The sequence below is a fragment of the Erpetoichthys calabaricus genome, chromosome 7 (assembly GCF_900747795.2).
Source record: "Erpetoichthys calabaricus chromosome 7, fErpCal1.3, whole genome shotgun sequence".
NCBI classification, from domain to species: Eukaryota; Metazoa; Chordata; class Cladistia; order Polypteriformes; family Polypteridae; genus Erpetoichthys; species Erpetoichthys calabaricus.
The window spans coordinates 82,458,560-82,482,579 of record NC_041400.2 but is presented as its reverse complement, the minus strand read 5'-3'; the positions used below and the strand labels follow the sequence as shown (position 1 = coordinate 82,482,579).

Sequence of the window (24,020 nt, the reverse complement as noted above, 5' to 3'; positions counted from 1 at the left end):
CGTGCCACAGTGGGTTTTAGTGCTATATCTTGCTAAGATGTAATGGGTTCATTTCATTGTTCTACTCTTTAATAAATGTGTATATACAGTGACACAGATGGACACTTGTTATATGTAAATTTCACACAAACGTTAGAAGGTTTTACATCAGACATCAGACAGAGAATCATAGAGAAGTGGAATAAGTTAAATTGCCAAGTAGAATGGAAGAGCATAGGATTTCAGAAACGTTCAAAACTTGACTTGGTATTATTTTGTCAAATTAGGTGAATAGTTTTGTTCAGTTGAATGGCCTGTTCTCAAAATATGTTGTGGTGTTTTAAAAATAAAATTCAACAACCACGATAAGATCACTTCCAACCGAAAGTATACATTAAACTTTTTGTTTTCAAAACATTTGTTGATTTGTGTTGGCAGAAAGTGCTGCTTCAGATTTTTGTCTGGGCTTTTGATTTCAGATTAAACAAAATCCGTAATCTTAATAAAATTGACTTAATTTTACAGAGGCAGTGCAAAATATATGCATATTCATTATAAATGTCTAATATAAATGTCTGATTTACAGCTTGTTGACTTACGAAAAAATAAACAACTTGTTTTTTTAATACTTTGGCATCATTGAAAAAAATACACTCTCATGGGGCTATTATTTTAAGATATACTCTAGGTTTGTTCTTGGTCCTTATCATGTCCCTGTATATTACTAGCCTTGTTTTACTGGTAACTCAAAAATACGCTACTTTGGTTTAGGTCTTATGTGTCTAAGTATGTTATTCAACAAAATATTATGTAAACTCTTTTTTACCACACTGAAATGTTGCTATGCAGAAACATAGATAAAACAATCTATATTTCTTAGTTATTAGGGCCTTTATTACACTCATTCCTTCCAGATCTCTTCTCTTCAAAATATGTACAAAGCCAAATTAGGCATAAATTAGGTGTTTCCCCTTCTGCCTACAGAAAAAAAAACAATTGCTGCAAAAGTTTAAAGTTTGTTAAAAAAACACGTGACTTGTCTGGTAAGTTTATTTTAATGTAGCAGTTTACAAATAACCTTAAAGTTTGCTTGAAGTGATTCAAATGTTTTTTTTTTTTAATTTCCACAATAAGCAACCAATTTATCTAATTGTTTTGTCACTCAACTGTTGGGACAGTTGTATATGAAGTCCGAAGACTAAAGGAGAACATTAAGGCAGAAAGCCCCTGCTTTGTCCCGAAAATCAGTATGCTAAATAGGCTGGACAGTGATTAGCATTTACCAAAAAAATAAAATTTTAAAATAATGTCTACTATATTTAGACTATCACATTACAAAATGTTTTTTTACAATGTAAAAGAAGTATTATACTAGTGACTAGGGTGTATTTTACTAAACTATAAACTTTTAAAAGTGTACTTTTCTTTGTATCTTGCAAATCTGTCTAATCTGAAGTGGTGGCCATGTGTTCAAGGCTATTATTTAACTTGCCAGTAGTTAATCATGAACTATTAAACCAGGAGCTTTACAACAATTCAGTTAATTTTTAGGTTTGATCTATAAAATAATGACAGATATACATCATTGACATTCATGATCACACACTAAAACAGCAATTTACAGCACAGTAAATTCATTTGTGTTCTGTTGTCAGAAGGATAATGTATTTTGTAGCACTGCTATTAGGAGATGGACATTGATGTTGGTAAAAGAGTGACTGAGAGAACTAAGTGCAACACATATTAAATTGTTTGTGGCGCCAAGGCAATGATTAAAAATGTTTTTTTTTCTATGGAACCTCCGTGTGGCATAATAACACATGCATTCTGAAGTGCTGAAGCATCTGTATGTATTTTTATAAAATACAAACACACACTACAAATGAACTAATCTCATGTTGTACCCGTTTTGTATGTTTATGGCTTAAATTTTTGTTTTATCCATTCTGTATATTAATGCCTTGATCTATTGTTTTACCCATTACATATATTTATGAGAATTACATGGTGCTTATGTGAACATTGAAAATGCCTTACTGTGTCTGATTTTATCGTGTATTTTTTGTCTTTGAATGCAGTGAAGTGCAACTCCATGGTTATTTTCCAAATAAGCAAAACTGCCCCTTCAACAATGTATATTACTGCAGCCTCTGTAACTATACCTACTCAGAATGTGGAAGGCTGAAAGACCCTGGACAGAATTTAGCAGCTTTAATTTACCATTATATATAATACATACTTTGTCTGCCAGTTTTCCACATTTTTTACCAATAATATTGTATTATTTATATTTACCCCTAAAACATGCTGATGAAAAATGCACTGCTTAATTAATACAAGGCCACAGATACATTATTGATGTGGATTACAAGAGGAGACTGGAAACAATTTTTTGGCATCATTATTGGACATGAATACAATGGAACAACTGGGAGACACTTTATTGAATAACTAGCTATGCTATCAGTCTAAGACAGGTTGAAATCTAAGTAACCAATGTTAATGTTTGCAGTGCACCATGTGCAGTACATGTGTCTCTGTTATATACCATTTGGTATTAAATTCAGAAAAGTAATGTTATGTTTATGATGCACCATCTTTTGGAATGACGGAGACATAGCAACCAGATGGACACACAAATAGGCACTCATCCTTTTATTATATTGAATAATATTTATAGCAGCATAAACACACATCTACCTAGATATAATATGATTTATGTCCATATAAATTTAATGTTATTAAACAGTAACTCACTTCATATAATTTCTTATCTCCTGTAAGTTAATAAACATTTGATCAGATAAACTAACAAAACTTTAATAATCTCATAATTATGTTGGCACTGGGGTAAAATCTTGAGCCGAGCCTCTGCTGCCTGTTCGTCATGAAACACAGGCACATGCTTCATTTCCCATTTTTCATCCATAAATCAGATTGCATGCTTTTTTGTGCATTTTGTGGTTCCTTTCTTCATGCAGCCATTTGTTTCTCATTATTACTTCTCCCAAGAGAATTGTGGGTGAGCTGACCAAATGTATGTCCATACTGGTATTTATAACCTAAAATGAAAAGATTAATCAGAACTTTACAAATGTAGATAATTTGGTAGTATCAGTTTCTAATGCACTTGATTTTAGAAGAAAATCCTTTTTGTTTTATAACTACTGTAATGGCCCCCATTATCATGTCATTTTAAGTGGCTCTAAATGTTGAACAACCAAATGATACACTACAATTTTCATTCACAGTTGCCTGGTCACAATAACAGTATAATCATTTATTTCCAGTAATGTACTCTTTTATAATAATACAAACTGTATTTTTTTTGGCATTTACTATATCTTTTGTATCAGTGGGGTAAGACAGAGTAAGGTTAGTCTTGTGATTTTCAAGTATTTGAAGTGGACCCAAAGTGTCACCAAAGGCAAAAACCACATGGATCATGTATTGTGAAACTGTTAATACTTCTTCAAAAATATTGAGACCACTCAGACATTGATATTAGGAGTTGCACAAGTAAACATCCCACTAGTAAGAGCTATAGCAGAACATGAATATTCAACCTCACATAAAGAACTACTAAAAGATTTTAAGCCCTTGCAGACTAGAAATATATAATGCATTAGATCAGAAGAAAGAGATATATCTCTCAACTTTATCTCTTCACTTAATAAAGGTGCAACTGAGGTGTCCAACCATTTTTTTTTACATCAACGCAAAACATGTTCAGTGTTTTATTATTTTATTGTCAGGACTCTTGGGACATGAAACAATGGTTTACCAACTTGTAAAATGCCGTCTAAATGGCAATTGCACATCAAAAGTAATAATGGAACGTAATCATTGGAGTCATAAATATATCCTTGCTTAAATGCACTTAATCTAATTGAAGGTCATGGGGGACCAATGCAAAGCAATACGAGCCTATCACAGAGCTTGCCTCGCACTTTGACATCCAGTCAGAGTGAAGACAATTTAGTGTCACTTATAGCACTAACATATACATTTGTAGGGATTTAAAACACATATTGTACAGAACACAAGTAGGTAGTATAGGAATCAAGCCCTGGGACACTGCCTATGTGAAGCAACTACATTAACCTCTGCACCACCCTGCCACCCCAAGTCTTAATTCAAGCAACATTGTTATCCTAGTAATTGTGCATCATCATTTAGATTAGATTATATTGACTTAATCTTAAAGAGTAATTTAGATTTTATCCTATTATTGAAGAACTGACTTTTTCTATCTTTTTACACTGTGCTGATTATTATTCATTGTTGTATATTCCCTTTGTAAGAAATATAAAGTGAATATTAAGAATCTGGGAAGAAAATACTGTATTAAGAATGCCCATTTGATAATAAAGTGCACAAATCTACTTTATCTCTTAAACTGTACATTAGCAACTAATAAAGCTTCCAAGCAAAACAGAAAAAAAATCCTTGAAAACTTTTAAAAATCTCATATTTCAGAGAAAAAACAGGAAGGGGCAGAGTGTTTTTCCATTATGTCTGCTAAACAATCAAATATTGTATTTGAGTAAAAAGGGTGCCATGGAAGACAGATTGAAATACAAGATTATTAGATGCCAGTAGTATTAATAAACATGAATAAATACATTAGGCAGGAGTCAAGTAATGGGTCAGATTTTGTATATCATATGAACCTTTAGCATGGGAGTGTAAAGTATTGCATTAAGGAGGACTTGGACCAGTGTTAGGAGAAAGTGGACCATCTAGTATAGATCTGTATGAATGAATACACTTGACGACTGAAAACTGTCTTTACTAACATTTCGAGACATTACACTATGTAGTTAAGCAGTGTAGAGAGTGCCGTCTTACTTTCTTTTCTGCACGGTAACAATGCTGGCATGTTTAAAAGTTGTGTCATAACAGATAATAACTATTTAAAGAGTTAGTTTTTTTTAAAAAAGAGTTCTTAAGTTGGTCTTTTTTTAGAGTTACAAGTATCTAACAAGCTCAGTTGACTTCAGCTTCTCTGGGGGTGAAGGATTACTGAATTTTGAAAACTGGTGTCAAGAATTTCATTTTAAATGTTAAATAAACTCAGGCTTGTCATTGATTTTTTTAATGTAAAGAACTCAGTAAGTTATTAAACAGTAATGTTCTTTACTGTCCTCATTACAGTCTCCTTAGTTACATATTTTAAGAGCTCTTCTGTTCAGAAAGATTGTAGTTACATAGACACTGCAAATCCCAGGGACTAACCCCAAGTGGCATCGATTTTCAAAGCAATAACCAAAAAGATCAGTTTGCTCAGTGCTACATGCACTAGCATGGCACACACTTTGCTGTCAGCACTATTTAAATTGATGTACACTCTCTGCCCTGGTGTTTTTACATATGCCAACACTCTTTCAAAGAGAGTGCCAGTAGTGAATAGGCTTTATGCATAATAGCAGATACACGCTTCATATGAATGTTGTAATGTACAGTTCATCATTTAAAATTTCTAGGTTGTCCCCAAAGTGTGATTAGTTATGCAATGAATGTATAATTTGAGAGTTGTGAAAATACACCAAAAAAAATAATACTTGTTTTGTGTCCCATACAAATGTTTGTACAATGGGGAAGTAAAGACAACTGGAAAAATAAAGAATATAATGCCAGCATTCTAATTATAAATACTAACTTGCCAAATTACCAACATAACAATGTTACTATAATTCAGGGTTTACTATTCATTATCTATTTTGTGTGTGTTTGCTATTCAGAAAACAGCCCCTATTAAAAACCTGTGTGCTATTGTTAACTGTGCCAAGAGACATGACATTCCCAAAACATGGTGATACAGACACTTACTGTCACTCAGTGCAAGTGTGCTTGAACAGAAGCAGTTCACTATGCACCACACTCTTGCACTGAAAATGCTGCCATAATCATGTGACATCATAGTAAGGTTTGGAAGGTGAGGACTTCACAAAAATCAAGAAAAAACAGCATACCCTCAAAACCCAACACTTGAGATAAAAAAAAAAACTGACCACTGAATGAAAGGCCTGTTAACTTGATCTTAATAAACGTGCTCACCTGGTACATGGCCAGTGTAGTTGGGCAAGAGCCCTAGGTTGTTTGGGTAAATACAGGAGATACAGGGAAAGCTTTGATCCACTTTGCAATTGCTTTGATGTCCACTTTCTTCTAACTCACCTTGTTGTATTTCTTTATTTAAAAGAATAAGGGCATGATTGGTGGTTGCAGGATAGCCACTGCCTATGAGAAAACGAGCTCTGGGGACATAGCCTGTGTAACCTGTTAGACAGTAAAAGATTATTAATGCTTGAATCCCAAATTTTTATATAGCTCCCAGAATATGATCAAATTCTGGGTATTAAGCTAAAATGTACAGTTCAAATTAACAAAATAATATAATCTCGGGGCAGCACGGTGGCGCAGTGGTAGCGCTGCTGCCTCGCAGTTAGGAGACCTGGGTTCACTTCCCGGGTCCTCCCTGCGTGGAGTTTGCATGTTCTCCCCGTGTCTGCGTGGGTTTCCTCCCTCAGTCCAAAGACATGCAGGTTAGGTGGATTGGCGATTCTAAATTGGCCCTAGGGTGTGCTTGGTGTGTGGATGTGTTTGTGTGTGTCCTGTGGTGGGTTGGCTCCCTGCCCGGGATTGGTTCCTGCCTTGTGCCCTGTGTTGGCTGGGATTGGCTCCAGCAGACCCCCGTGACCCTGTGTTTGGATTCAGCGGGTTGGAAAATGGATGGATGGATATAATCTCATACAGAAAATGCATAAGTGAAATGGTGAGTTTTATATTAGGATTTACTTATTCCACGAATAGAGTATCACAAACAAACAGTGAGGGAAATAAGTATTGAACGTACCAACATTTTCTAGTAAATATATTTTCAATTGGGCTCTTCATATGAAATTCTCACCAGACGTTGGTATTAACTCAAGAAATCCAGAAATATAAAGAATTCACAACATTAAACACCATAAATAAAGAAATGTGTGTGCAATGACTTGGAATGACACAGGGAAAAAGTATTGTACACACTAATTTAGTAGAGAAGCCTTTGTTCATAACGACAGCTTTAAGACACTCCCTGTATGAACAAACAATTGCCTGCCCATTCTTCTAAAGTGATTCTCTTTAAATCTTGAAGAATCTGGGGAACCCTACTGTGCACCCTGATCTTTAGTTCCTTCCACAAAATGTTCTATTGGATTTAAGTCAGGTGACTGACTGGGCCATTCTATCAACTTGATTTTCTTCCTTTGAAACCAACTGAGTTTCCTTTGCCCAATGTTTTTGATCATTGTCCAGCTGGAAGATCCACCCACATCTCATCCTCATCATCCTGGTGGATGGCAGCAGATTCATTTCAAGAATCTCTCGGTATATTACCCCATTCATCATCCTTTCAACTTAATAATAATAATAATAAAAATAACTTGCAGTCTACCAGTACCATAACATGAGAAACAGCCCCACACCATGATGCTTCATTGTTGGTAATAGTGTTTTTTGGGTGATGTGCCATGCCATTTCTCTTCCAAACATGGTTTGTAGAATGACAGACAAAAAGTTCAGGTTTGGTCCAAATATTGTGTAGCAAATTTTAAACAAGCTTCAACATACCTTTTCTACAGTAATGGAGTCTTGCAGGTTGAGTGTGCATAGAGGCCATGCCGGTGGAGCGCATTGCCTATTTTCTCTGCAACAATTGTACTGCTGCCTCCATGTCTTTCTGGAGTTCTTACCGAATGGTCCTTGGCTCTTCAGCACCCTTCATACTATACTTCTGACTCCCTGGTCAGAAATATTGCAAGGAGCTCCTGTGCATGGCTGGTTGATGGTAGAGTGATGTTCCTTATACTTGTGGGTAATGGTCCCAATGGTGTTTACTGGAAGATTCAGAAGTTTTGAAATACATCTGTAACCAGTTCCATTGATAGGGTGTGCAACAATGACGTTGCGAAGGTCTTGGGAGAGCTCTTTGCTTTTACCCATCATGAAATGTTTTTTTGTATGACATCTTAGTAACACAACACATTTTATAGCCCATCAATATGTACTAATCCAGATTATATCAATTTGCACAGATAGCAGATAGAATTACTTCGTAACTACTTACGGATTTTAGCTGGTTCCTTGCCTTTCCTTGCCTTGGTGTAGTGCTTTTTCTTAGTGTGTTCAACAGATTTTCCCTATATCATTCCACTTTATTACACATATATTTATTTATGGTCTTTAATGTTGTGAATTCTTTAGATCTGTGGGTTTCTTGAGTTAATAACAATGTCTAGTAAGAATTTCATGTGAATAGCCTTGTTGGAAATACATCTCTCTATTATAAAAAAAAATCTTGGGAGGGAGACTAGGGAGATGAGATGTGATCTTCTTGGAAGACGATTTGATGTCTCGCGAGAGACATTTTTAACGTCACACGAGACATGGCAGTGAGACAACATTTAAAACAAGTTCACAGACATCTAACCTAGCAGTTGTTGGAATGCTTTTGGCAGACACACTTCATATGCTCCCAGCTCAGCAGCAGCAAGCCAGCAGATGATCTGACCACTTACCCTTAGCGTGCGATCAGCCCTCCACACTATCCAAACTAACGCCACCAAACCCCCACCCCCACTCACAATGTAAGTGGCAGAGACACGCAGTGGCAAAAGGACAGCTGCTGTACAGGCTTTTAAATGATCGACGCGCATCAAACAGAACACGCAGCTCGGCAGCAGACAGCTGCTGATCCAATGGCATCTCTTTAGCGTGCGTTCAGCCCCCACCTTCACAACACGAGTAGCGTTATACGTCCTGCGAGAAAGAGATTTAACCGCGTCCAGGGCCAGAAATAGAGGACAAGTATTGTTTTTACAAACGTTTTAAAGTAAAAGTGAAAATAATGCATATGTAACAATTCCCATGAAAATAACAATCTCTTTAAATTGTATATCCAGTAAACCAAACCTGGAGGTGGGTGAGTAGAGCTACTGAAAAAAATGTTTATGTATTCAATAATTATTTCCCCCACTGTGTATAGGTAGAGACTTCCTATAATTAAATATGGATTGGCTAAGATATGCTTCAAGTGATAAGGGAGTGAAATATCATTGGCATTCAGAAAGTTATTTGAAAAGTTAAACACTCTTCTGTAGTGCACTGTGTTAAGCCTATTATCTGCAAACTTCACTGATAAGCATAATCCACACATCAGTTATTCAACATGATTGCCAGATTTTGACAGGTTTAAAAAGTGGTAAACTTAATGCCAGAGACACTTGTCTAGACTAATTAATATCTAGTAAAAGGTTGTAAATCCAACATGACAGTCAAATAATTCTGGTATTCTTTAAAAGCAAAATTTTAGGATAATGTGGTTCAGATTTACTTGGTAAAAGTATTAGATACACATTTACAAGTAAACGTTTTTGTTTAACATGAGCGGAACATCTGCATATTTGCTTTTTAGATTCTCTGGAAGGAATAATGGTGGAGTCCAGTGCAGTCAGTCCATGCAGTTATGTTGTTCAGACTATAAAGATCCTAGACAGGTAGTTGACTTTGCATTCACAAAGCTTTTCACATTTTTTGAAACTGAAGCACAATCTCACCAATCTGAACAGATACATTGGTGTGAACAAGAAAGAAAACCTGACAGTTTAAATAAAAATGCTGTGCACAATAACATAATATCAATTAAAGCATTGTGTTTCAAATGTATCTGAAGACAAAAATGAAGAATCTGTGTGCTTACTTTTTTCCTTTTACCGCAGTTAATCCTTAAGTCAGTTAAGCCCTCCACCCCCTGGCTTTCATAAGTAAATTAAAGATATTTTTATTGTGGCCATTATACCTTTGACTCGGTTAGCCGTCAAACCATCTACAAAGGATCTACAAATAAGAGCAAACAGTACTTAAAGATTTTATTTCTTTAGACCCATAACACTCATAATAACTCATATCAGCCTAATGAAACCAGCAACTCATGCAATGTGAAAGTCGTTTAAGAGAAAGCCCACACAAACCTAGGTAGAATGTAGAGCTGCCACATATATTAAGAAAAATATGTGTGGTGGGTCATTCAGAGTGTAAAGGCGACCTACATTTTTCTCCACAGAATCTGTATCAAAGAATAGGCGACCATTATCTCCATCAATAGTTTTGTTATTATCCTGGCTAACTTGTGCAATTGAACTACTTGACTTGATGGCGTGTTTCACATTGCCATAGTGGCTGTTTTGTGTAAGGTAGCTCTTCTTGGTTTGAATCTTTAACACACTTCCCAACAAATTTCAACAATATACTAACAATGTGCACTGACCAGCCACTTTATTAGGTACACCTTGCTAGTACCAGGTTTGACCCCTTTTTGCCTTCAGAACTGCTGTATTTCTGTGGCATAGACTCAACAAGGTGCTAGAAACATTCCTAGGGAATTTTGGTATATACTGACATGATTGCATCATGCAGTTGCTGCAGATTTGTCAGCTGCACTTCCATGATGCAAATCTCCTGTCCCACCACATCCCAAAGGTGGTCTATTGGATTGAGATCTTTTGAATGTGGAGGCCATTTGAGTACAGTGAACCCATTGTCATCTTCAAGAAACCAGTTCGAGATGATTTAAGCTTTGTAACATGGCACGTTATCCTGCTGGAAGTAGCCATCAGAAGATGTGTGCACTGTGGTCATAAGAGGATGGACATGGTCAACAACAATACTCGGGTCGGCTATGGCATTTAAAACGATGCTCAATTGGTACTAAGGGGCCAAAAGTGTGCCAAGAAAATATCCACCACACCATTACATCACCACCACCAGCCTGAACCAACAGAACAGCAGAAAATTAGAACAATCTAGATGAGAACAGGCCATTCAGCCAAACAAAGCTTGCCAGTCCTATCCACTTAATTCTTCTAAAAAACAACATGTCTAGTTTTGAATGTTCCTAAATTCTTACTATCTACCACGCTATTCGGTAGCTTATTCCAAGTGTCTATGGTTCTCTGTGTAAAGAAAAACTTCCTAATGTTTGTGTGAAATTTTATCCTTAACAAGTTTCCAACTGTGTCCCCATGTTCTTGATGAACTTGTTTTAAAATAACAGTCTCAATCCACTGTACTAAAACCCTTCATAATTTTAAACGTCATGTCACCTCTTAATCTTCTTTTGCTTAAACTGAAAAGGCTCAGCTCTTTTAATCTTTTTTCATATTTCATCCCCTTTAGCCCTGGAATCAGCCTAGTTGCTCTTAACCTTACATTTTTACTTCCTATGTGTAATACTTTATATTTACTGACATTAAATTTCATATGTCACAAATCTGCCCAGCCTGTATACTGCCCAAGTCCTTCTGTAATAATTTAACGGATTCCAAGTTATCGGCCAATCCACCTATCTTGGTATCATCTGCAAATTTAACTAGCTTGTTAGTTATAGTCAGGGTTGGGGCGGCTAGTGCGCCCCCTGGTGGTCCGCACTATCCCTCTTAAAAAATGCGTACTCCTCTATGTTACACTCATCCCCATCTTTGTTATTTAGCCAGATTTCTGTTACAGTGATCCCTCGCTATATCGCGCTTCGCCTTTCGCGGCTTCACTCTATCGCGGATTTTATATGTAAGCATATTTAAATATATATCGCGGATTTTTTGCTGGTTCGCGGATTTCTGAGGACAATGGGTCTTTTAATTTCTGGTACATGCTTCCTCAGTTGGTTTGCCCAGTTGATTTCATACAAGGGACGCTATTGGCAGATGGCTGAGAAGCTACCCAACTTACTTTTCTTTCTCTCTCTCTTGCGCTGACTATCTGTGATCCTGACGTAGGGGGTGTGAGCAGGGGGGCTGTTCGCACACCTAGACGATACGATATGGACGCTCGTCTAAAAATGCTGAAAGATTATCTTCACGTTGCTACCTTCTGTGTGCAGCTTTTAAGTATGCTGCACGGTGCTTCGCATACTTAAAAGCTCAAAGGGCACGTATTGATTTTTGACTTTGTTTCTCTCTCTCTCTCTCTCTCCCCCTGCTCCTGACGGAGGGGGTGTGAGCTGCCGCCTTCAACAGCTTTGTACCGGCGGTGCTTCGCATACTTAAAAGCAGCCCTATTGATTTGTTTGCTTTACTCTCTGTTTCCTTTGAAGAGGAAGATATGTTTGCATTCTTTTAATTGTGAGACAGAACTGTCATCTCTGTCTTGTCATGAAGCACAGTTTAAACTTTTGAAAAAGAGACAAATGTTTGTTTGCAGTGTTTGAATAACGTTCCTGTCTCTCTACAACCTCCTGTGTTTCTGCGCAAATCTGTGACCCAAGCATGACAATATAAAAATAACCATATAAACATATGGTTTCTACTTCGCGGATTTTCTTATTTCGCGGGTGGCTCTGGAACGTAACCCCCGCGATGGAGGAGGGATTACTGTATTGCTATAATATCATAATTATGCTGTGCTACATACAGTTCCAACTTCCCTTATTTTTGATACTTCTTGCATTAAGGCAATCTATTTTTAATGTGTTACTCCTTCTATATTTAAATGTTGGGTTAGAATTTATATTACTACACAATTTTAATTTTACAGTGTTGTTTGCTCCTCCACGTATAGTTCTAAACCTGGCCTGTCCTAAACTCCCTGCCCCCCAATTCCTTTGTTTAAACAATTTGACTAGTCTACTCATATGCCTCCCCAACACACCGTTGCCTTTCCGGTTCAGATGTAACCCGTCACAGCGGACCAGGTCCCATCTGTTCCAAAAGGAACCTCAATGCCCCATAAACCTATAACCTTGTACCCTACACTTAAGATTTGAGCCACAGTTCTAATCTCCTCGATCTCACCTGACTGGTGTGTGGCACAAGCAGAACTTCGGAGATGACTAACTCGTCAGTTCTGCTCCTCATCCTGGCACCTAACTCTTTGAATTTGGATCACAGAACTAACAGACTACCCTTATCTATGTCGGTTGTTCCAACATGGACAACAACAACAGGATCCGTCCCCACTCTGGCCAAGAGCCTATCCACCCTTCCAGGGAAGTCCCCTACCTATATACCCAGAAGGCAACACACTGTGTAAGACTCTGTCTCTACAGCAATTCAATTCCCCCTTATGATTGAGTCCCCAACTATCACTAGCTCTTTATTTCTCTGAACTGGTTTTGAGGTGGCCCGTTGGGGCTCCTCATCCCTGCCTAACGCATCAGAATTTTCACCATCCAGCCCCACATGGACCTGAAAACAGTTTGACACTTCTGATTCTGAAGTTGATGCCCCCCGACAGTGTGCACCCTTTATCTTACGCCTTATGACCATTACCCACCTATCTCTACGTGTCTGGTCTGGAATCTCCTCCCATGCCACCTTAGGGGTGCACATGAACTCTCTAAAGGACACCTGGACCATGTCCATGAATTTTCTATTACAACACAGGCCAGACAACGCCTCCTCCTGTTCAGCAACCCTGAGCTCAAGGTACTGGATCAGTTGGCATCTCCTGCAAATGTAGCTCTCACAGATGACTGGCTCCTCCAAGCAATCATCTGAAAAAATCCAGCATTCAACAGGACCTGCATTGCACTGGCCTCATTGTTAAAATTTGATTCAGCGTTATTAAAACTACCTTAACTTTTTTATTTAAAATTAAAATGATTTAACTTAAATGGTAAAACTAAACAGTTTAACCAAATAAAACAGATTATAGAACTGCTACAGCTATTTTACACCTTCTGTATCCTTAAGCTCCTGTACTATTCTCCCTCTCAACTGCCTGCTGCTTGTCCTTCTATGAGGTTAACTTTACTTTTCTCTGTCTGGTTTTCTAACTTTGTGCTCCTCTTATTCCTTACATACTCCTTATTCCACTTATACTGTTTGCATTCCCCCATATTAATGAACCCTTACGCTGTTGCCCACTCAACTGTTCTACCTCAGGACCACTAACAACTGTTCAATTTAAAATAAATAAAACTTGCTTAGTGAATATCGTCTGCTAGTTAACTTATTACTACAGTAATCCCTCTTCCATCGTGGGGGTTGTGTTCCAGAACCTCCCGCGAAAGGTGAAAATCCGCGAAGTAGAAGCCATATGTTCATATGGTTCTTTTTATATATTTTAATCCCTTATAAACTCTCCCACACTATTATAAACATTTCCGCACAATTATACAGCATAAACCCTTTGTATTCTCTTAGATATTAGGTAAGATTCATTGAAATTATGTATGTAAACACAGTTTATATACAGTAAAACCTAAATATTATTTTAAAGATATCAAGCGTCTCCGATATCACATATGTTACAGCCATTACGACAGACAGGCCACCAGCAATAAATACGTACAATGCAAGAAAAATTGTATACAGTAAAATGTGTGTACAGTGACACTAAACTATGTACATGTAATAAGTACTGTACGTAGATAATTAATTATGGTTACTCACCAACAATGACACAACGACTTGTCCGATAACGATGAGTTTAATTTTACTGCACAACAAAGGATAGCGTTACAGCTCTTCTTAAAGGATCCTCTTCAGGCGACTGTGTAGCACCGCCGTTGTTCTTCTTCCGGCAGTCTTCAATCCAAATCCCTAAAGCAGATTCCATCCAGACTACTGCCTTATCACGTCCACTTGCAACTCGTTTTGCGCCCTGGTTAAAGGACACTGTGGCCGTAGATCTTATATGCTTTTCCTCCTTTTTTAAATAAAAACAATCGAGGACTCATTGATGCCGTAATGGTGTCCTGCAGCGGTGTAGCTGTTCCCTTCCTTCAACATATCTAAAACTTTTACCTTTTCTGCAATCATTTGCATCTTCTGTTGGCGCTTGGACACGGCCCCTGAAGCAGTAGCAGGAGCACATTAATGCTGAATGAGTGAGATGAGACTTCCTGGTTAATGCAGCACTCCGTCGCTGAGCCAATCAGCACACAGGAACTTAACTGTGTGCTCTGATTAGGTAGCTTCTCAGCCATCCGCCAATAGCGTCCCTTGTATGAAATCAACTGGGCAAACCAACTGAGGAAGCATGTACCAGAAGTAAAAAGACCCATTGTCCGCAGAAACCCGCGAAGCAGTGAAAAATCTGCGTTATATATTTAGATATGTTTACATATAAAATCCGCGATAGAGTGAAGCCGCGAAACTCGAAGCGCGATATAGCGAGGGATTACTGTATCTCATCTGCTTCTGCAGCCCCTTGTGCCTGATCTGGCTGCTTACCTACACACTGCTGAGCCTTAGCCTTTATTGCTTTGAAGTCAGCTGTGGCCTTTTTTAAACTAAGGAAACCGTTGATACAAGGCAGTACGGATCCATGCTTTCATGTTGTTGACATCCAAATTCTGACCCTACCATCCTAATGTTGCAGCAGAAAACATTTTTTTCAATTTCTGTTAGTCTATGCGAATTGTAGCCTCAGTTTCCTATTCTTAACTGACTGTTGTGGCACCCGGTGTGTTCTCCTGGTTCTGTAGCCCATCTGCTTCAAGGTTCGATGTGTTGTGCATTCGGAGATGTTCCTCTGCATAATTTGTTTGTAACGAGTGGTTATTTGAGTTACTGTTGCCTTTCTTTTAGCTTGAACCAGTCTGGTCATTCTCCTCTGACCTCTGGCATCAACAAAGCATTTTCACCCACAGAACTACCACTCACTGGATATTTTCCCTTTTTTGGGCCATTCTCTGCAAACCCTAGAGATGGTTGTGCATGAATGCAGCCGTTTCTGAAATACTCAGACTAGCCCGTCTTGCACCAACAACCGTGCTACATTCAAAATCACTTAAATCACCTTTCTTCCCATTTGTGATGCTCGATCTGAACTTCAGCAGGTCATCTTGACAATGTGTACATGCCTAAATACAAGGAATTGCTTAATTGTGATTGGCTGATTAGATATTTGTATTAACACCCAGTGGAACAGATGTACCTAATAAAGTGGCTGGTGAATGTATCTTTCACTATTCAGCTGAAAGAATTTTTGCCTTTGAATTTTTTGAAGAAATGAATTAAATCTTTTATGAACTTCTCTGTTTAAAATGAAAGATTTATTCACTTTTGTCTGTCAGTGTAAGATATGCACCTTAATTCACTGTATCTCATGGTTGGTATCCTCTGCATAGCTTCTTGTGTTCCTACACTAAGATTGTTTTGTTTTGTAATGAACAAAAGTGCAACTACTGTTTAAAATATTTTTATGGATACTTTAATGAAAAGTAACTTGGAAATAAGAAACTAATGCATATTCTCATATTTCTATAGTCATAGCATTTTGCAAAATTCATAATCTCATGGTCTACACTTTCATACTCTGGCCACAAAATTATACTGCCACAAAGAAATGTGATCTATGATGACATGAGTCCATAACCTCTCACTAATTAACCCTTCCAGAGAATGTAAAAATGTGCAATTTATCCTTGTAAAATAAACAAAATACCGCCCAGCAATGAATTTGAATGATTTTTCAAAGAAATAATATGTAGCCACCATTAAAACAATTCCAGTTAAATGCTTTGTACCTTCTACCTTTGTATATTTACCTGATACAAAGTATTTATTTGGGTCTTCATCATCCATGAAGTAAGGAGATCGCTGTGCATACCATTCCTTAAGAGAACGGTAAGGATGAACATTCTTCTGAATGGAAGCCAATGAGCTGTCATGCTGATCCAACTGCTATGAGGAGATCAATCACTTATTAATACAACCATTTATTACTAGTCATGTGACTTATACATTCTTGTCAACGCATACTCATTAAAATATTTAGACATGATTTGAAAACATGACATAGCACATTAATCTGTTCTTTGATATCACTTGCATGTACAATGTCACTGACTGAAGAATGATATCACTGTGTTTTCATCATCTTAAGACACAACTCCTCATACAATTCTACAGATGCCAAGCCAACTGTTGTTGTTTTTAAGGCTGAGAAATCCTGATCAGCCAGAGCATCATAATTACTTCAGTTTTTCATCGGTGCTATACAGGCTATGTTCTTCCAATGTCTCAATCAACATGAATTATTCTAAGAGGTTAGTTGGATTTCTTTTAGAGTTCTGATTTCCTTATAAAATGCAAAGGAATGTCTGTTATATTAGCCACCATATACTGTACTGTTGCAGAAAATGTTATCAGATGCATCCCTTCGTAATGCTCTAAGCTTTGCCTCAATTTTACAGTATTTGTCAGGATTGATAATACAGTATATATACCTGGGATTGCCTTTCAGCCTCAAAAATTTCACTACAGTGCTCAGATCCTGTGTCACGACATATGACACTTTCCTCCCCTCTTCCTCAGACTCTGCTTTCTACAAGACATTGTCCTTATACACAAAGTGGCAATCTAATCTCACATCTTTCATTGCTCTGTCTGGGAACACCATCTTTAAGAATGTCACTCTGCCCTCTAGGAACCTCAATCATCAGCACAATCAGTTTCATTTGTCCTTTGCTTGAAGCTAAATGATTTTTTTGTTTTGTAATGGGTTTATCTACTGACATCCTTTGTCACATATACTCCTTAAATTTTTCCAAAACCACATTCTACATGTTGGGGTACTTTCCCACTGTCACTCCCTATCCCTCTCTTCCATCCTGTCTGTCTAAATTCCTCTCTCACTTCCTATTTTCCTTCTTCTGAACCTTTCCAAACTCTCTCAGTCCAGTTCAGCAGAGGTTTTTCTCTCTGGGTACTATTACTGCCAAACTTGCACTGCCCTCTCACTGAAAAGACCCATTTTCTCTCTCTGTAGACTCTTGAAACTCTTTGTATAACATGATTTTTCTTCAGCTCTCGAGATTGAGGGTAAACGGAGTTTCAGTTCCCAATATCAGGAAAAGTAATTTTCCTTTAAGTCAGGCTCCATTTTCTCATTTCTCAATGTTTGTATATTATTGTTACTCACAGGGTTGGGGTGTAGGTGGGATGAGGGGGTTCATGCTATTTCACACATTCCATTTCTTAATGTTTTTACATAAGTAAAATTTAAAATTAAGTAAAACAGCAAAACTGAAAAAAGAAAATTACGTACTTGGAGGCTTTGCTGAGAGGCATTTCTAATAGCAGAATTCGTCTCATTTCTCCGATGTCGATCCTTCTCAAATTCCATTAGAGCATCCCGGCAGGTTTCCGCATATGTTTTGGAAAAATGGTTTTGGCTTTTAGGAACAAAACCTGTATTTTAGACACCAAAGCATAAAGAAAACAGCTCAGTGTTTTAGGTTCAAAATGTTTCTACATTAAGGTGTAAGATGAAAAATGAACATTACTAGAAACTGGATCTGAGCTGATGCTCAATATATAGCACAGCAGTCTAGAACAGAGATTTTCAACTGGGGGACCACAGCCCACTGCGAAATTGTAAAAATTTAGACTGCGGTCGAGCGGTGGAAGGACAGATTGGAAACAGTCGAAATGCTGGGACGCCAACTGGGTCATCCCTTTTAATTGTCACGAGACGAATCAAGCAAAATAAAGAAAGTTAACGAAAAACAGTGCCACTGTGCTATCCTGATCAGGGATTTCTTCCTTCTAAAGGATTTTTCGAAAGTCACATGCTCCACCGTGTGGCTCGTTCCAGTCTCCTGGCAAAAGATGCCTTTTTCTTCGCCAGTGCAACTATCGGAATTGGCGCGGTTAAGTGCCCTTACCAGGCAGCTTCTCATTGCTGTGAGGGAAGAAGAACAACAGGACAAAGTCAGCGGTAGCCCCCACTCTCGTCTCGGTGGGTTATTGCGTACCTTTCCACGGCCCTTAGAGGAGTTCTCCGACGCCCATGTGTGACAAGATGAATGAAAATAATTTAAAACATTAAATATAGTAAACATTTAGACAAATCAGTTTGGGGACCAAAGTAGCATTAAGATCTGGGTTATATTCAGGGAAACCTAAATGTTGTTCATGCCAAAGACAATAAGTCCCCATGTGAATTACTAATTTGACTGGCATTGTAGGCATCACTGATACATTCAAAAATTCTGGGAATTGTTAAAAAAAAAAGTTCTGTACTTACAGCAGTTCCATTTTAGAAACTGTTAAAATACTCCCTTTGAGATGCAATACACTTGTCCCAATGTTTCTGCCACATTGATTTTGGTCATAAATTTTTTCACTGACAACGAGGTGTGTGCAGGTGCACTGTCATGGTGCAAATGAAGCTTTATATGCAGAAGCTTCAGCAAATCAGTGTAATATTGCTAATTAACAGTCTGTGTACAGGAAAGAATCATTGTTGTCTTGATGTTCAATATGACATGACATGCTTTTTTATGCTTGTAGAAAAAAAATGCAGAAGTCACATGCACAATTGTAGAATGTCAGAAATACACACTTGATTAACTCAGCATGATGCCTACAACACCTAGTGGCATACAATAACTATACAATATTTCTGTGCTTTTGACTAATTACAGGAATTTTTGGTCCCTCCCCCAGTGTTTGAAGTGCAACCAAAGTACTGGTGGCATTCTGTTTATGGCAATACACTAGCATTCAATCGAAGAGCAGGGTTTTTTCCCCTCGAGTACCGCGGTATAGTAACATTTGTTTGAAGGGCCTGGTAGGGCTGGTTAAGTTTAGGGCACATCAAAATGCCCCGTTTAACATATAAAGCCTTAAATGGCCAAGGTCTGGCTTACTTGTCTGAACTTATCATGACTTGCAAACCAAAACATACATTAAGATGTCAAGATGCTGGTCTGCTTATTATTCCAAGGATTAATAAAATAACAGTGGGAGGTTGTCCTTTTAGTTACAGGACCCCTAAACTATGGAATGGTCTGCCTGCTACTATAAGAGTTGCCCCTTCAGTCTCTTCTTTCAAATCCTGGCTGAAGACTCACTACTTCAGTTTAGCATATCCTGACTAGAGCTGCTGATTAACTGTACAGACTGCATCTTTGTTAGTCATTAGCACTAAAGCATAAGTAATATGATAGTTATAATTAGTTACTAACCCTTACCTATTCTGTTTCTCTTCTCTGTACTCAAATGTGGCACTTGGGTGCCACTGCCCACCTGCCAAGTTGTTTTGCCTGCCTAAGGAAAAGTCATCTCTGATGGAGGATCGCTGGAATCATTGGGCAGATGGCTTCTTTCATTGGATTGGCTTGTCCCACACCTAGCTGTGGAATGACCAATATGGGGAGGCAGCCTGATGGCCAAGATCTCCAGGACTCTAAACAAGTCCAAATCGTATTATATGATATCATCTACTGTTGAATTCTGCACTGTACTTGTAATATTTTTATTGCACTATTATATTGAGGATTACTTGTGTTATGTGTATTGTATTGTATTGTACTTACCCCCTTTTTTTTTTTTTTAATATTTTTATTTTATTAATTTTCATTGTAATCATTCCATACAAACAGATCAATTTATAACCCAACAAATTTGAAGACAAATCAAACCCCACCCCTGAGAAGGAGAGCTTAGCTAAAGGAAAATTTCTTTAAGCTTTTTAATAAGGCAACATTAGACAAAAGAAGGGGAGAAGTAAATATCTATATAAATAAGAGATGGAGAAGGGAGTTAAATGCAATAATAGTTAATTCTCTTATTCTAAAATAATATTGATTAAATCCTGCCATGTTTTGAAAAAATTTTGTACAGATCCTCTAACTGAAAATTTGATTTTTTCCAATTTCAAATAATATAAAACATCGGTTTCCCACTGACTTATAAGAGGAGAATTAGGATTCTTCCAATTTAACAAAATAAGTCTGCGTGCCAAGAGTGTAGTGAATGCAATCACCGTTTGCTTGTCCTTCTCCAATTCCAGTCCTTCTGGAAGGACACCAAACACAGCTGTTAATGGGTTAGGAGGGATTGTGATACTAAGGCTGTCCGAGAGGCACTTAAAAATTTTTGTCCCAAATGATGTTAGTTTGGTGCAGGCCCAGAACATGTGACCCAGTGAGGCAGGAGCTTGGTTGCAGCGCTCGCAGGTTGGATCCTGGCCTGGAAACATTTTGGACAGTTTTAAGCGAGACAGATGAGCTCGATATATAATTTTTAGTTGAATAATTCTATGCTTTGCGCATATAGAACTTGAGTGAATTCTCTGCTTTGCTACCTTCCACTCCTTTTCTGATATATTGATTAAGAGATCTTCTTCCCAATGTCCTCTTGGATCTTTGAAAGGTAGGGACTCTAATAAGATTTTATATATTGCGGAAATAGTGTTTGTTTCCTCGGAATTGAGCAGTATTTTTTCCAGCATTGTGGAGGGTGCAAGGTGGGGGAAATCGGGCAATTTATGTTTAACAAAATTTCTAATTTGAAGATAGTAAAAGAAATGTGTAGCTGGGAGGTTAAATTTTGAACGTAATTGTTCAAAAGATGTAAATATGTTGTCTATATAAAGATCTCTGAGCATTTTAATCCCAAAACTTTTCCAGGTATTAAAAACTGGATATACTTGCGAAGGTTGAAAGAGGTGGTTCTCTTGCAGAGGTGCCACTGATAAAAGATTTTCCATCTTAAAATGCTTCCTAATTTGGTTCCATATTCTGAGTGAGTAAAGCACAATTGGGTTATTAGTATATTTGCGATAACTTTCATTTATTGGAGAGCAGAGCAGGGAATATAAAGAAGTACTACAGGATTTTACTTCTATTGCGGACCAAGCCTGTGTATGTTCATTTATTTGTGTCCAGGTTTTTATGGCTTGTATGTTTGCTGCCCAGTAATAAAACTGAAAATTAGGTAAAGCCATGCCACCTTCTGCCTGAGGTCTTTGTAGGGTCGCTCTTCGGATACGTGGGTGTTTTGAGTTCCAAATGAATGAGGTTATTATTGAATCTAACTGTTTAAAAAACGATTTATTGATATATATTGAAATGTTTTGAAATAAAAAGAGAAGTTTAGGAAGGATATTCATCTTAACAATGTTAATTCTTCCGGCTAGAGTGAGATGAAGGGTTGACCATCTATGCAAGTCTTGCTTAATTTTTTCCATACAGACGCCAAAATTTTGTTGATAAAGAGCTTTATGTTTACTTGTGATATTTACCCCTAGGTATTTAAACTGATCTGCTATGGTAAAAGGTAGGGTGTCTAATCTAATATTATATGCTTGTGAATTCACTGGAAAGAGTATACTTTTATTCAGATTAATTCTAAGACCAGATATCTTTTGAAATTCTGTTAGAGCTGTTAAAACAGCAGGGACAGTGTTTTCTGGGTCCGATATATATAAGACCATATCATCTGCATATAGAGAAATTTTCTGTTCCAGTCCTTCTCTGACAATCCCCTTTATCTGATAAGAATTTCGGCAGTGAACCGCCAGTGGTTCAATAGCGATTGCAAACAACAGTGGCGACAAGGGACATCCTTGTCTGGTACCACGTTCTAGTTTAAAGTAGTCTGAGCAAATGTTATTAATACAAACTGAAGCTTCTGGACTGGTATACAGTAGTTTGATCCAAGCACAAATATTCGGGCCAAACCCAAATTTCTCCAATGCAGTGAAAAGGTAATTCCATTCGATCATGTCAAATGCCTTTTCTGCGTCTAATGATAGTAATATCTCTGGGGTGTTTGATTTTGCTGGTGAATATATAACATTAAACAAGCGTCGGAGATTTGAAGATAGATGTCGGCCTTTAATAAATCCAGTTTGATCTTGTGATATTACCGAGGGCAGCACTTTCTCCATCCTTCTAGCTAGGATTTTTGAGAGTATCTTAACATCATTATTCAGGAGTGAAATTGGTCTATATGATGCACATTGTAACAAGTCCTTATTTTGTTTAGGAAAGACGGTGATTAATGCTTGTCGAAATGTTTGAGGTAGTATTTGGTGGTCTTTAGCTTCTGTAAATGTTGCCAATAAGAGTGGAGCTAGCTGAGTGGAGAATTTCTTATAAAACTCTACGGGGTAACCATCAGGGCCTGATGATTTCCCGCTTTGTAGTGACTTTATAGCGTCTAGTAATTCTGTTAGCGTTAGAGGTTTATCCAGTTCCTCAGCACTTAAAGCATCTATTTGTGGTATTTGTGAATTATCCAGAAATGCATTAGATTGCGTGTTGTCTTCTTTGGGCTCAGTGGAATATAAAGACTTATAGTAATCTCTAAATGTGTGCATTATTTTATTATGGTCGATGATTTCTTCTCCATTCTTGTTGGTGATTACTGGTATTGCATTGTGAACTTCTTGTTTATGAATTTGTTGAGCTAAAAGCTTATTAGCTTTTTCTCCGTGTTCATAGTAATGCTGTCTAGACTTATAAATAAGTTGTTCAGTTTCTTTAGTTGTTAAGATGTTAAGTTCTGTATGCAGGGCCTGCCTTTTCCTGTGAAGAGCTTCACTTGGACGCCTGGCTTGTTCTTCACCCCCTTTTTTTGACACCCACTGCACGCCCAACCTACCTGGAAAGTTGTCTGTCTTTGAACTGCCTTTCCCAAGGTTTTTTCCATTTTTTCCTACAAGGATTTATTTTTGGGAGTTTTTCCTTGTCTTCTTAGAAAGTCAAGGCTGGGGGCTGTCAAAAGGCAGGGACTGTTAAAGCCCATTGGGGCAATTCTTGTGTGATTTCTGGGCTATATAAAATAAATTGTATTGTATAGAATTTTATGAATAGGCCGTGAAGCTTTGAGCGCCGCAGGCATAGTGTACCATGTCACACATGTCCGCATGGGGAGGCAGCTAAAGGGCTTGAATTATATGCCAGACCAGAGGGTGGCGGAGTGCACTAACTCTCTCACTTCTCTGCAGACCAGTTACAGGAAATTTCGCCTGGCCCCGATAACATCACTTCTGATCCCGGCCTCAATGACACCACTTCCGGTTCCAGAAACCCATGATGATGTCTCTTCCTCCACTCTCCTTTAAAGACACCATCTTTGTGTCAGCAAATCAGTTCTGTCTTGGACTCAAACCTGTACACAACTGTACACTATTTAAACTTAATTTTGCACCCAGTAAAAAATATAATGATAGCTACGCCAAAACTTTTTATGACTCCAGTCAATTCTTGCGACACTGGCATAGTCGGCAGAATGGATGACTCCCAGAAGAAC

At 37.8% G+C, this 24,020-nt stretch overlaps 1 protein-coding gene across 2 annotated transcripts in view; it reads right to left on the bottom strand.

The window, feature by feature from the left end:
• Positions 1-2,619: 2,619 nt before the first annotated feature.
• fam166b (family with sequence similarity 166 member B) overlaps positions 2,620-24,020 on the bottom strand; it is a 61,584-nt gene continuing 40,183 nt past the window's right edge. The window contains exons 3-6 of one of the 2 annotated variants that reach the window (XM_028804612.2): positions 18,022-18,164; positions 16,520-16,655; positions 6,040-6,261; positions 2,620-3,041 (exon numbers count right to left, since the gene is read on the bottom strand). In XM_028804612.2, coding sequence (XP_028660445.1) covers positions 2,953-3,041; positions 6,040-6,261; positions 16,520-16,655; positions 18,022-18,164 — 590 coding nt within the window. In that variant the 3' untranslated portion in view covers positions 2,620-2,952. Of the gene's footprint in view, positions 3,042-3,230; positions 4,086-6,016; positions 6,262-16,519; positions 16,656-18,021; positions 18,165-24,020 lie in introns of those variants that run through there. The other variant, XM_051930151.1, reaches the window with a different exon arrangement.